Genomic DNA, 11,063 nt, shown 5'->3' with positions numbered 1-11,063 from the left:
AATTCCAAACAAGCCAAGAGATCAGTCAAATAGAAACTTCAATAGAACTTGATACTTTGTGGGGATTTATCAACACTTGACATAGCTGTTTTTGTGATACGACAACGCGTAATTTCTATTGTTGGTACAAATCCAATACTCAGAGCTGTGGCGGAAGCTAACGTTACACAAAGCTGAAGTTGAAACAAAAGTATCCATATCACTGTTGTTTAAGGGTTGGAAGTTCCTTTTCATTATTACCTCGGCCTGTGGGAAAATGTGGATTTGATTCAGCGTGGTCGCCATAATAAATCGTAACTTAGATTTATACACAAAATTCTTTCGTGCAGGTTTTGAAAAGGGCAATCACTACAACAAACTATGCTTATTGTACGCAGAAGTTTTACGAGTGGGTACGGGGTATTTGTTTATTAGGTTGCTTCCATGGCAAGCATAGTACCCTGTGGTGCACAATAATAAAACCCCAATGAAAGCACGAGCAAATTAAACAGAACACACACACGCTGGCCATTCATGTATCGTTCGCGTGCCGACATGCCTTTTATTTATTTCTTATTCCATAACAGGACAAAAGTTCTAAAGTGTTATATAGCTATGGTTACAATGTAAGAATGTAATGTTTAATTTAGATTTGTTGGTACAAATCTGCTACTCAGAGCTGTGGCGGAAGCTTACGTTACACAAAGCAAGTTAAAACAAAAGTATCCATAGCACTGTTGTTTAAGGGTGGGAAGTTCCTTTTCATTATTACCTCGGCCTGTGGGAAAATGTGGATTTGATTCAGCGTGGTCGCCATAATAAATCGTAACTTAGATTTATACACAAAATTCTTTCGTGCAGGTTTTGAAAAGGGCAATCCTAACAACAAACTATGCTTATTATACGCAGAAGTTTCAATTTGAAATGTCCCGCGTCGTTCGATAAACAGCAAAAACGACGGCATCAAAAAGGGTGTCGCAACCAAAATATGGTGTGAAACTCTTGGTCACGTGAAACGCAAGTTGACGTCAGTAGATTTGTTGTTTCTCTCAATATCAATTGAACATGATCCACAAAAGGCCCTGTATCAATGCCTTTGCTGGGAACAAATAAGTTACGAACCGGTACTAACGCTTTGCCTTATAAGTGTCATAGATATGATGACAATGTGAGCTATAAGTAATGTAATTTTTATACTTTTAAATATACTTCAAATTTCCCACTTTGTTTATGCTCGTTCGTTTCATCATTCTTGCTAAACCAGTGGTTCCCAAAGTGGGCGCCAGCGCCCCCCTGGGGGCGTTTGCAATCAGGCGGGGAGCGCTGGAGACCAAATGGGCGATTGGGGGGCGCTAGGAAATAAATGACCGATTGGTGGGCGCTTGGAGACGGGGCAAATTTTCTCTAATAGCGTAAGTCGGTGTTTCCCAACCGGTGGTACGTGTACCACTAGTAGTACGCTACCGCATTCCAGGTGGTACGTGAGCACCTTTCCGTAATTTGCGGGTATAGGCTATAGTTCGAATTTCAAAAATCGTACCTGATTTCAAAATTTTCGATAGTTCATCCCCTAGGGTACTTTGTAACACTCAATTAGGTGGTACACGACGAAACTGTTTTACCTCCAAGTGGTACGCAACCACAGAAAGGTTGGGAATCACTAGCTCAAATGATTCAGTCCAATCTTTGTATAATTTATGCTACTTCAAAAAGGGCTTTTCTTGCATGCTGAACTAGAAGTTATTGATTCTGACGTCACAACGAATTTTAATTATGTCACAATGTGTCATCAACCAACGCTAAATAATCGCTACTCGAAAATTAGGATTTTCGGTGGTATGGTTTACTTGTTTTTAACTAGAGTTTGGTATTAAAATATTAGAAATCAGACGAAATTGGTGTCATTCCAACAACGTCACCCATTGCATTAATTGACGAGCAACAAATAAATTCGTTATGTTTTTCTCTGTTCTGTTGGGCGTTGTTAAATGACCAAGGTGTTTTGGGGGGCGGTGCAGAAAAAAAGTTTGAGAAACACTGTGCTAAACGGTACATTGGAATTCAATAACTCAAGGCTCTTAAATAATTATTAGTTGGGACAACGTTTCGGTCGTTATGCAACAGACCTTCATCAGGGCAAGTAAGTGAAACGCAAACACGACAATAAATAGTACGCGTGAAAAAGGCAAAAATGGTGGGGGCAACGGACAAGGCTGAAAGAACATCAACGGGATGTCAGACACTGTCGCAACATGTGGCAAGCACAGGACATTTGGTAAATTTTAAAGATACAATAATGCTGGACAAAGAGAACGACAGGTTTTAAGAGAATGTTTATCAAGTCTGTGCACATAAATGCACACGCACTGGCGTTAAATGATAAAAAGGAAACCTTTTTTCCACCGGTATATCGGCATTTGATCCACAGTCGGCGCGACACGACTCCTGATTAATCTGATCGTCCAGCTTTCCTTCAGGCACTGTGCTTTAGATACAGATATCGCGTTCTTTTGGTTGGCGCTCATTTTTAATTCTTTTTGTCTTCCCTTTCCCCGTTTTTGCATTGGCATTTGTGATACATAACGGTGACGAGAGATGGGGAATTATGTATTTAAATGCGTTTAACTCAGTGACATGTTATATTGACAGCAAATTCTAAACAAGCGAGCCGCATATAACACACTCTGTCGGCGTTATAACAACTATTTTGTACGTCAACGGTTTCCCGCGGAAGCGCAAACATTACCCATTGCTGTTTCGTGCAGTATATACAGCAGTTATAAGGCACATAGCCAACATGCTGGTATAACATCAAAATAGCGTCTGTTTTGATATGTCAACTTGGGGATTGTAATACATGTTTTAAAAGGAATTAAAGAATAGGGATAAGGTATGGACAAAAATGAACTCAAGTATTCAAACCAACGCCTTCCCGACAAAGCTTTGATAGATGCGGGTTTAGCGGAGGCAATTAACATCGCCTCAACTGTCGGAAAGAAGTTGATGCGAAAAGCTGAAAAGAGAGAAAATGAAACCGAGATGAATAGAGACGAAGTAAGGATAAAGATCAACTTTGCCAGTGGAATGATGAAGCAGTGGTGAAACTACCATGATGTTACAAACTCTTAGTGGCCTTGGACATATCAAACCATCAATAAAGTCCTTGTTGTTTTCAAGGGCTGAATGGTTTTAAACACTTTTGTGCCCGACTCGGCAACCTTTACGGATTTATTTGTGCCCACGCCATTTTTTGCTTTTTTTATCTAATTAAGTCCCAGTTCAAGTATGCAAAGTGTAGTGATTTAATTTCAAACACAGACCAAACTACTTCCATGGTTGCCAATAAGAAATGTATATTTTTAGTGCTTTTGTATGTTTTTTCGTCTTATTATTCCAGCCTTATTTATGGTACTATTTCGCACCTTCCTTCCTTGTGTAACAAAATCACACAAACGTTTATTGATTGCTTATATCTTTAGAATAACGCACCAAAGTAAAATTTAAGGCAAATAAGAGCGTACATGTAGCGCCGAAAACGCAGAGGTTATTTGGAACAAGCAATGCGAGCTCAATAAATTATCTAAGTATTGAAAATCGGCTTTAATGCAGACAGGTAGAAAATTAAAGCAAATAGTATGAAGCATAGAAATCATATTGCGCTTCGGTTGCCGATCTTGGTGGGTGTGACGTCATAGCCGAGTTTGTGACCAAGAACCATGTACTTACTCCGGAAGTCCTCGACGTTGACGTAGGCCGACTAAAAACAACAAAATTCAATTCAGATGCCAGACTAACGTATTATATCATAAAGGAGGTCGCTTTTAGGCACGAGAAAAATGAACAGTTTGGACTCACTAATGGATATTTGAATAAATTCTGTGCGATGGGGTTGGGGTCATATGCCCCAACTTTCCTCTAATCTTGGACGCCTCTAGCCGTGAACACAAGACTGTTTATAATTGTGAACACGATAGAAGGTGTCTGATGGTTTGGAGTTGTTTCAACAAAACTTGACTACAGTTTGAATTAATTTTTTTTCCTAATTTTTTGCTATGGCAGCCGCGCTTAAAAGTGCTTTATGTTTACTCGTTCTCGGTTATAGTAATAAAACCATTTAAATCGTTTAAATTTATCTGAAAAAAATGGGTTTATTCACCCATGGTTTGCCTAACAGCGTTTCCGCGAGGTCATTCAACCTCGTATACAACGAATGTTGATAAATACATAAGACCAGTTGTCTGCTCAACTGGCGGTCGCGTTTGTTTACAAAAACACGAGTCAAAGAGTCCAAGTTTCAAAACGTGACGCCAAAATTAACAACACTCGTATTAGTTCATCACTCAATCCACGAGTCTTCTTGCGGAAGTACAAATAACTGTAATAGCGAATCGTGCAGTCGAAACGCTAACATTACGAAGTAACAACGGCCTTCAGCGCACGACTTATCACGTTTTTTGAGGCTTTATCTTACTCATCGTTTGAACAAATTCTGTTGAAAGAAGGTCGGATACAGTTGTCTGTATTAAAGGAATTGCTTGGACGACTAAAGCATTCAAGGAACGTATTTTAGACGAAGAAAGTTTGCAAGAAATTTAGTGCTACGATTCCAAGACCAATCAGATTTGTCAGTGGGTAATCTACGCTTTGTAAGATCATTTCTATTTAGACGAAGAATGGACGAAAAAACAGCAGATAAATGTCCTAAAATGCCACACATTTCTGATAATTCTTTAGCGCAAGCATCAGTGGCAAAAGCAATCAGTATTTCCACGTTGGCTGGGACGAAATTGCTGTTGAAAGCTGAGCAACGGGAAAAAGAGTTTAAGGAAGAAAAACATATGGAAGAAGCGAGGAAATCCGCAACAAGTTGAAGATGTAACGGAGCGGATGTCTACATGCGACTGAGAAGCTTGCTGTTTGCACTTTAAACAGTTTTCCCCTTTGTTCAATATTGAGCTGAGTATTGCGAAAAAATGAACCACCCATAAAAAAAATTATCAACATCACGTTGTCAATCATTGAATGAAAGACAGAAAGAAAAACGAAAAATACAAACAGAAGTTATACTACGCGTCCTTCTTTGTCCTTGTAACGTATTGCAATAAAATTTGTCAATAAATTAGAACGTAAATTAGTGTGGCCATACACAAGCATTACGCAAAACGACGCGCTTGCTTTGCAACACACACATACCCCAAACAACGTTTTTATACGATTTTTACATCATTGCTTTCGTCAATGCCATCGCTTTTTGCGAATGTCTGACGCTGTGAGAGGCCCATAGAAAAGACACAAGCAGCACCAAAAACACCACTTTCGCTCTTTTAGTTGATCATTGAGATACCAAGTCTATAAAGCAGAAATGGAAGGAAACAACCCACAGGAACCGAAAGAGGATAAAAATATCTTCCAGGGAGCAGTCGAAAAGGTTGTGAGCTTTGTGGAGGCTGCTGGAAAGGAAGCGAAATCGGTTTTTGAAAAGGGGACAGCGGCGATGAGAAAGTGGAGCGAAGGTGAAGAAGAAAAACCAACAACTTCTGGTGATAAAGGACCCCCAGAACAATGAAAATACTCTCAGTCAGTCGTTAATCAGCTTTAACGATTTACATTGCTAAACACTTATAACATCATATTACATTTCTTGTTTCCTTTTACATGCGTTTTGTGTTGTATTCAGTTGAGTATTTAAAAGAAAAATGTGTAAATTTAATTCGGGTTGATGCTAATCCAGTTTTTTTTTGAAAAGCGAAGAATTTCCACTTTAATTTCATACAATGTAAAGAGGATTTGTATATGGGTATTGGTGACCCCGCCTTGGACAAACAAAAGAGACCTAAAAACTGTGCGCAATCTCGAATAAATGACCATTATTTTGGCTTGTTTTTTCCATCAGGCTAAAAAAAACAACCAACAAAACTGCACAATACCTGAAGCAATCGAATGCCACCGTTCGGTTGAAATGCTTCTCTTCCGTGAGCAACGCGCCTGTTGTTAAACACCAACATGTCACCCGGAACCATGCGATGTGTGAACTGCGAAACACAAAATAACACTTTATTGTACATTATATGTGTCTGTTGTATTTCCGGATACGATACGTGGGAAATAATGCAGGAACAAAAGAAATAATTTAAACGAAAAAAACGTTGCGCATAATCTTTCCACACCATCCCTTAACATAAGAAAAACACCATGATCATTGAACTACAGACAGTTGAGCACATTGTTTCAACCTGTGAGATCTTGTGATTGCAGTCGGTGACTGAACCTGCTGGTAAACTATTCCAGGCCCACTCACACCACTGTCTACTTCCAAATGATTAGCAATACGACAATTGCTATGGTATGAAGTTGTTTTGTTAATGCGAATATACGGGAACCTTATTTCCAGACAGAGCATTCTGATAAGGGGTATCGCTGGTCTTCTAATACCTTTCAGAAAATTAATGTTTCAGCTATATAGGCGCTAGCAAACAGAAACAGCATGTTGGCTGTTTCTTGCAAGAGGCCAAGATTGGAACCGAAATTATCCTGCGTTTTAAAATATTAAAGACTTGACCGATGTCGCCTTCTATATTTTTCACCACATATATTTTTCACCACACCGGAATTCTGACCCAGAATATCCTGGCCACGAATCCCGGACAAGTTTCTTGGTATATGGACGGAGTGTCTTGTTGCCAATAAACCGCCCGTCCCGTAGTCAGATATATTGACGCCCCATTAAAAAAAAATAGGGGGAAAATTACCCGCTTGGTGGCGCCAGAGAATTTGGTTGACAATATATAAGTGCCCTGACAAGTTAATAATGGTTTTCGTGATTTTGGTAATCAGGTTTTCGCCAGAGATGAAAATATTAATTACTGCAAAAAATATAGAACCAATCATGTTATTTTGCAGCTAGCTATAAAAATTAACTCCTATCTTATCAATGGTTTCTCACTCTTAGTTCGGGTCGAGTAATAATCTTCCACAGTTTCCTATGAGCGTTGTAGAAAGGCATGACGCAGTTCTCACGCACCCTTAGTGTGGAGTCCAACCCTGTATTAAAATGGACAGCTACCACCTGCAAGTAAGAGAGAAGCCAACTATAGCAATGCCACGTAGCAGGTCTTAAGTATAGATAATGTGACATGTAGTTTTGTTGGAATATTAAAGCGTTTAGGTCACACTCTACAGAAACGCAGGCTGGAAATCAAAGGACTTGATGTTGTTTACTTTCCCACCTCTGACCATAGCAATTTACCTGGTCATCACAGTCAACCTCAATCACGGGTTTTCGAGTTTCATAGTAAGCTGGGTTGCGTCGTTTCATGTCGATGGTGGCGAAGGAACAAGGAATTCTGGTCAACACTCGGAAGTCGTCGGGAGATTCCTGGCGAAGGATTTCGGCCGCTTGAAACATGTCAGCAATGATCGATTCTCCACCGTCTATGGATTTGTCGAATCTGAAGTGTATGCGTCGTGCTTTTAAACTCAAGAAACCATAGTAGTTATGGTCGGTCGGAGCCAAAATATAAGGACGCTGCGTTTTGGTGCAAATGGAACACGTTTAGGCGAGAAAACAAAGCACACAAACCGAAAGTAAGCATTGTATTTTCGGGGACACTGTTCGTAAAAATATGCACAAATCTTAGAAATAAGCGCGGTTTGGCAACTATGGTCATGTGTAAAGTACAATACGACTTTACATATAAAAAAAACAGATTTTTATCAAGTAACACTGTTCACAGACAGTTGTAGGTTAAGGCACCACTTTTACTACAGGTTTTAACAACAATCTTTGGCCACATTCCGTAAGCACAATAGGCATTGCTTGGTACAAGCAACTGGTATTTTTGCTATTGTGTCAGTCAGTTGCATGGCTGTAAAAAGCATGAAGCAAATAATACTAGTTTAGTGAGCTGCATGCAGATGGCCACTGTTTCGACATATAGGGCCTTTTAAGTGTAGCTTGGTATAAGTAGAATGTCCATGGTTGTTGATTAAACCCTTATCGGCGCAGTGGTACAAAGGTTGGTAATAAGAACAGGCTAAAGCCACAGCAAGCGGTAAACCACAGTGCACTTACTGCAAACACTGAAAGAACTGAACGCCAAGTTCGGATTCGTAATGAGCTTGGTCGGTATGGAAAGTTAAATACTCTCGTGTGTCTGTCACACTGTCCGTGCTTCCCAGATCTTGGATTTTAAAATACTGCAGAATGTAAAACAGTTATAGATCAACGCCAAAGCTGTACAACAGTGATTCCCAACCTTTTTGTGGTTACGTACCACTTGGAGGGAAAACGATTTCGACGCGTACCACTTAGAGTGTTACAAAGTAACCTATAGGGGATGAAGTAGCAAACATTTTGATATCACTATCGATTTTCTAAATTCGACCGCCGTAAATTACTGAAAGGTGTTCGCATACCACATGGAATGCATCGCGTACCACCGGTTGGGAAACACTGCTGTATATGCTTGTCCTGGTAAGAGCAAATATTTCGAACAACTGCTGTATTGATCAGTTGTGCTGTAAGGTGTGATTAAAACGTTTTCTCTTATCATGAATTTAAATATTGGCTCTGGCGTCCATCTTTTGCTTAATAATTAACTTTTTCTCACATAATGCGTTACGCTTATTTTTTAGGAACATAATAATAATACCGGACGATGTGGCGTCAATGTTGCCGGTTCGTAACGCAACCGTACATAGACCAGCGCTGGACATCAAACAAAGCTTGTGCAAATTTGTTGAACTGATATCCCCACTTCAGGCCAGGGGGCAAAGTTAGGCACTGTGCAAACACAGCACACCATAGCCTACCACCGAGTAACGATTCAATGATTCTTTGTGCGAAATACTATGCAAACCATAGGGCTTATTACCCTGCCGTAGGTCGAGTCAACCAGAGGACCGATGCTTTCGGCGAACTGGAAAGCAAAGCAGAGTAAATTCTACGCGTTACATGTGAAACCAGGATAACATACGTCCAATAGGAATTGTTCTTCGGTCGGTACGCCACGTAGGTAACATATGCCAACTTCCATGACAGCTTTTAGAACCCTTTAAAAATATAAATATTGCAAGTTAGAATAGACTACAACTGTGGTTTTAATGTAAGCATGCTTTAAAAGTTCTGTAAATCTGTAAATCTCAAACAGTTTTGTGACACAGTGATTAGGAACAATTTGTTTCCAGTTTTGAGTATCATTAACTTTAGTACAGATTTTTTGTGTATGTTTTTCCGTTTTTTTTTCTAAAAAACTGACGCTTAGGAAATCAATTTTTCGTATCATTAAATCTGCTGACATTAAACATAAGCTTGTTGCTTCATTGAAATACAAAACACTTGCAGTAATCTAATGTTTCAGAGACAAACAATGCCTAACCAGATTTATAGCCTTAATTAATGCAAAACCTCACTTGAAAAGTCCTTCCTCGGTGCCTTTCACATCGCGATACTCCAAAGGCTGAAGAGTAAAGTTTCCAGGTTTGATAAAATGCATTTTTCTGTCATCGATCAACTTATGAAGACAGCGGTCACAGTAACAGTTGCGCCTGAGAAATTCCAGGGGAACAGACGTGTGGTGGTCATCGTACACTTCCCCCTCAAATTCAACGCAGAGACTGTCTTTAAAAGAAACCAGCGAATTTCTTTTACCAATAAAAGTGACTTTTCTGTAAGTTTGCTGCAGACAAACCAATGCTCTGTATAGTAGGGTTTTGGAAAATCCTCTACGGATAAAGGTCATGCTACGATGGACGTAGTATGGGTAGCACATAACTATAGAGTTTGGTTATTATCTTATTACATAGCAGTTGGCGTGTCACACATATAGAATAGTTTACAAAGGAAACACGATTTGCTTAACACACACATCTATTCAATTGCACAATTCAGCGGTAGCCTTTGTGGTGATAACGTAGCAATGTGACCGCATTGCTCTTTCAGTAATAAATTGGTTGCATATTCATTTCGGTAAATTCATCAAGAAAGAAGACTTAACCTCTACATATTTGTTTTGTTAATATACCGTTATCAACTTTCGCTTGCAGAATGGGAAAGTCGTCCGGAAACAGACTGCAGTTTATCCGCTGTTGACCCACAATAAACCGAAAACAGTTCTTGCAATGACAGTTGAACCTCAGCCACTTGTTGTGGTACCTTCGTTTGCAAAAAAAACACTTATTGTAGTTGTTACATGGTAAGCATCTTGTTTAATGAGGGGCGCTAATGGGTTGACCAATGAACAAGTAAACATTACAAAGGGCGCAGTGTGTATCCTGTCTGTTTAACTTTTTAAATGTTCTGTAGAACAGTTGTTGAAATAGCTTACTCCATAACCGGGCAAAATTAACAATACGCTAGACGTGCTCATACTAGTTGAAGTAGGCCTATATGTAACTTTTGTCCAACTGCTAGTGCTGACCTGCAAACCAAGCCACCATCGTGTTCACAGTAGTATAGGCTATACTTTTACGAATACAAAACATTCACAAAGATTTACCTACTGCCATGACCGTCTTCCCAAAGAACTTCAATTAGATCCTTAGCGTAACTTATGCGCAAATTCGATATTTTAGACTTTGCTTCCATATTTCACCTACATTCAGCAACTGCTCTATCTCTGTGACCGCAGCAAGGCCAACCAGCTTGAAGGCATTCGTTTGCCTTTTTTCTTTCGTCTAGGCATCGAGGCTCGCTTACAACTAATGGATTGGCCTACATTGTTTTTCCGCTCTATTGGCAAGTTTTCGACACCGAGCTGCGGGGTTGTTTTGGGTTGCGTTTAATTGGGCTGGTTTGCCAACGACACTTTCACTTACAACCCTATATTTACGCGTTATGGGCTTTATGGCACTAAATCATTCCACGAGAAAAACAAAGCGTTTCCCGACAAACGGGGAGTTTAATGCGTTCAGAGAAACGCGCAGTGGGTTTTAAAATTGAACAATGCAATTGGAGCCGTTTTTCAGGTAAACGGCAAATCAGCAATGCTGCCGTGGAAAGGTTATATCGCAAACTGAATTAGTAAATACAACAGTAAGCAATCCAATGTAGCAGGAAATGCTGGAGGCTACATTGCATTCAAGAG

General features: G+C 39.7%; 1 protein-coding gene across 1 annotated transcript; it reads right to left on the bottom strand.

Moving 5' to 3' along the window:
• Positions 1–3,499: 3,499 nt before the first annotated feature.
• LOC145908660 (gamma-butyrobetaine dioxygenase-like) lies at positions 3,500–10,591 on the bottom strand. Its single transcript, XM_082995979.1, has 10 exons — positions 10,476–10,591; positions 10,002–10,132; positions 9,391–9,598; positions 8,955–9,030; positions 8,853–8,897; positions 8,051–8,175; positions 7,226–7,427; positions 6,923–7,045; positions 5,907–6,011; positions 3,500–3,736 (listed from the first exon to the last, which is right to left on the bottom strand). The coding sequence occupies exons 1-10, from the start codon at positions 10,562–10,564 to the stop codon at positions 3,629–3,631; spliced, it is 1,212 nt and encodes a 403-aa protein (XP_082852105.1). The 5' UTR covers positions 10,565–10,591; the 3' UTR covers positions 3,500–3,628.
• Positions 10,592–11,063: the final 472 nt, after the last annotated feature.

This window comes from Ascidia mentula, chromosome 7 (genome assembly GCF_947561715.1).
Source record: "Ascidia mentula chromosome 7, kaAscMent1.1, whole genome shotgun sequence".
NCBI classification, from domain to species: Eukaryota; Metazoa; Chordata; class Ascidiacea; order Phlebobranchia; family Ascidiidae; genus Ascidia; species Ascidia mentula.
This window is presented reverse-complemented; position numbering and strand designations above follow the sequence as displayed.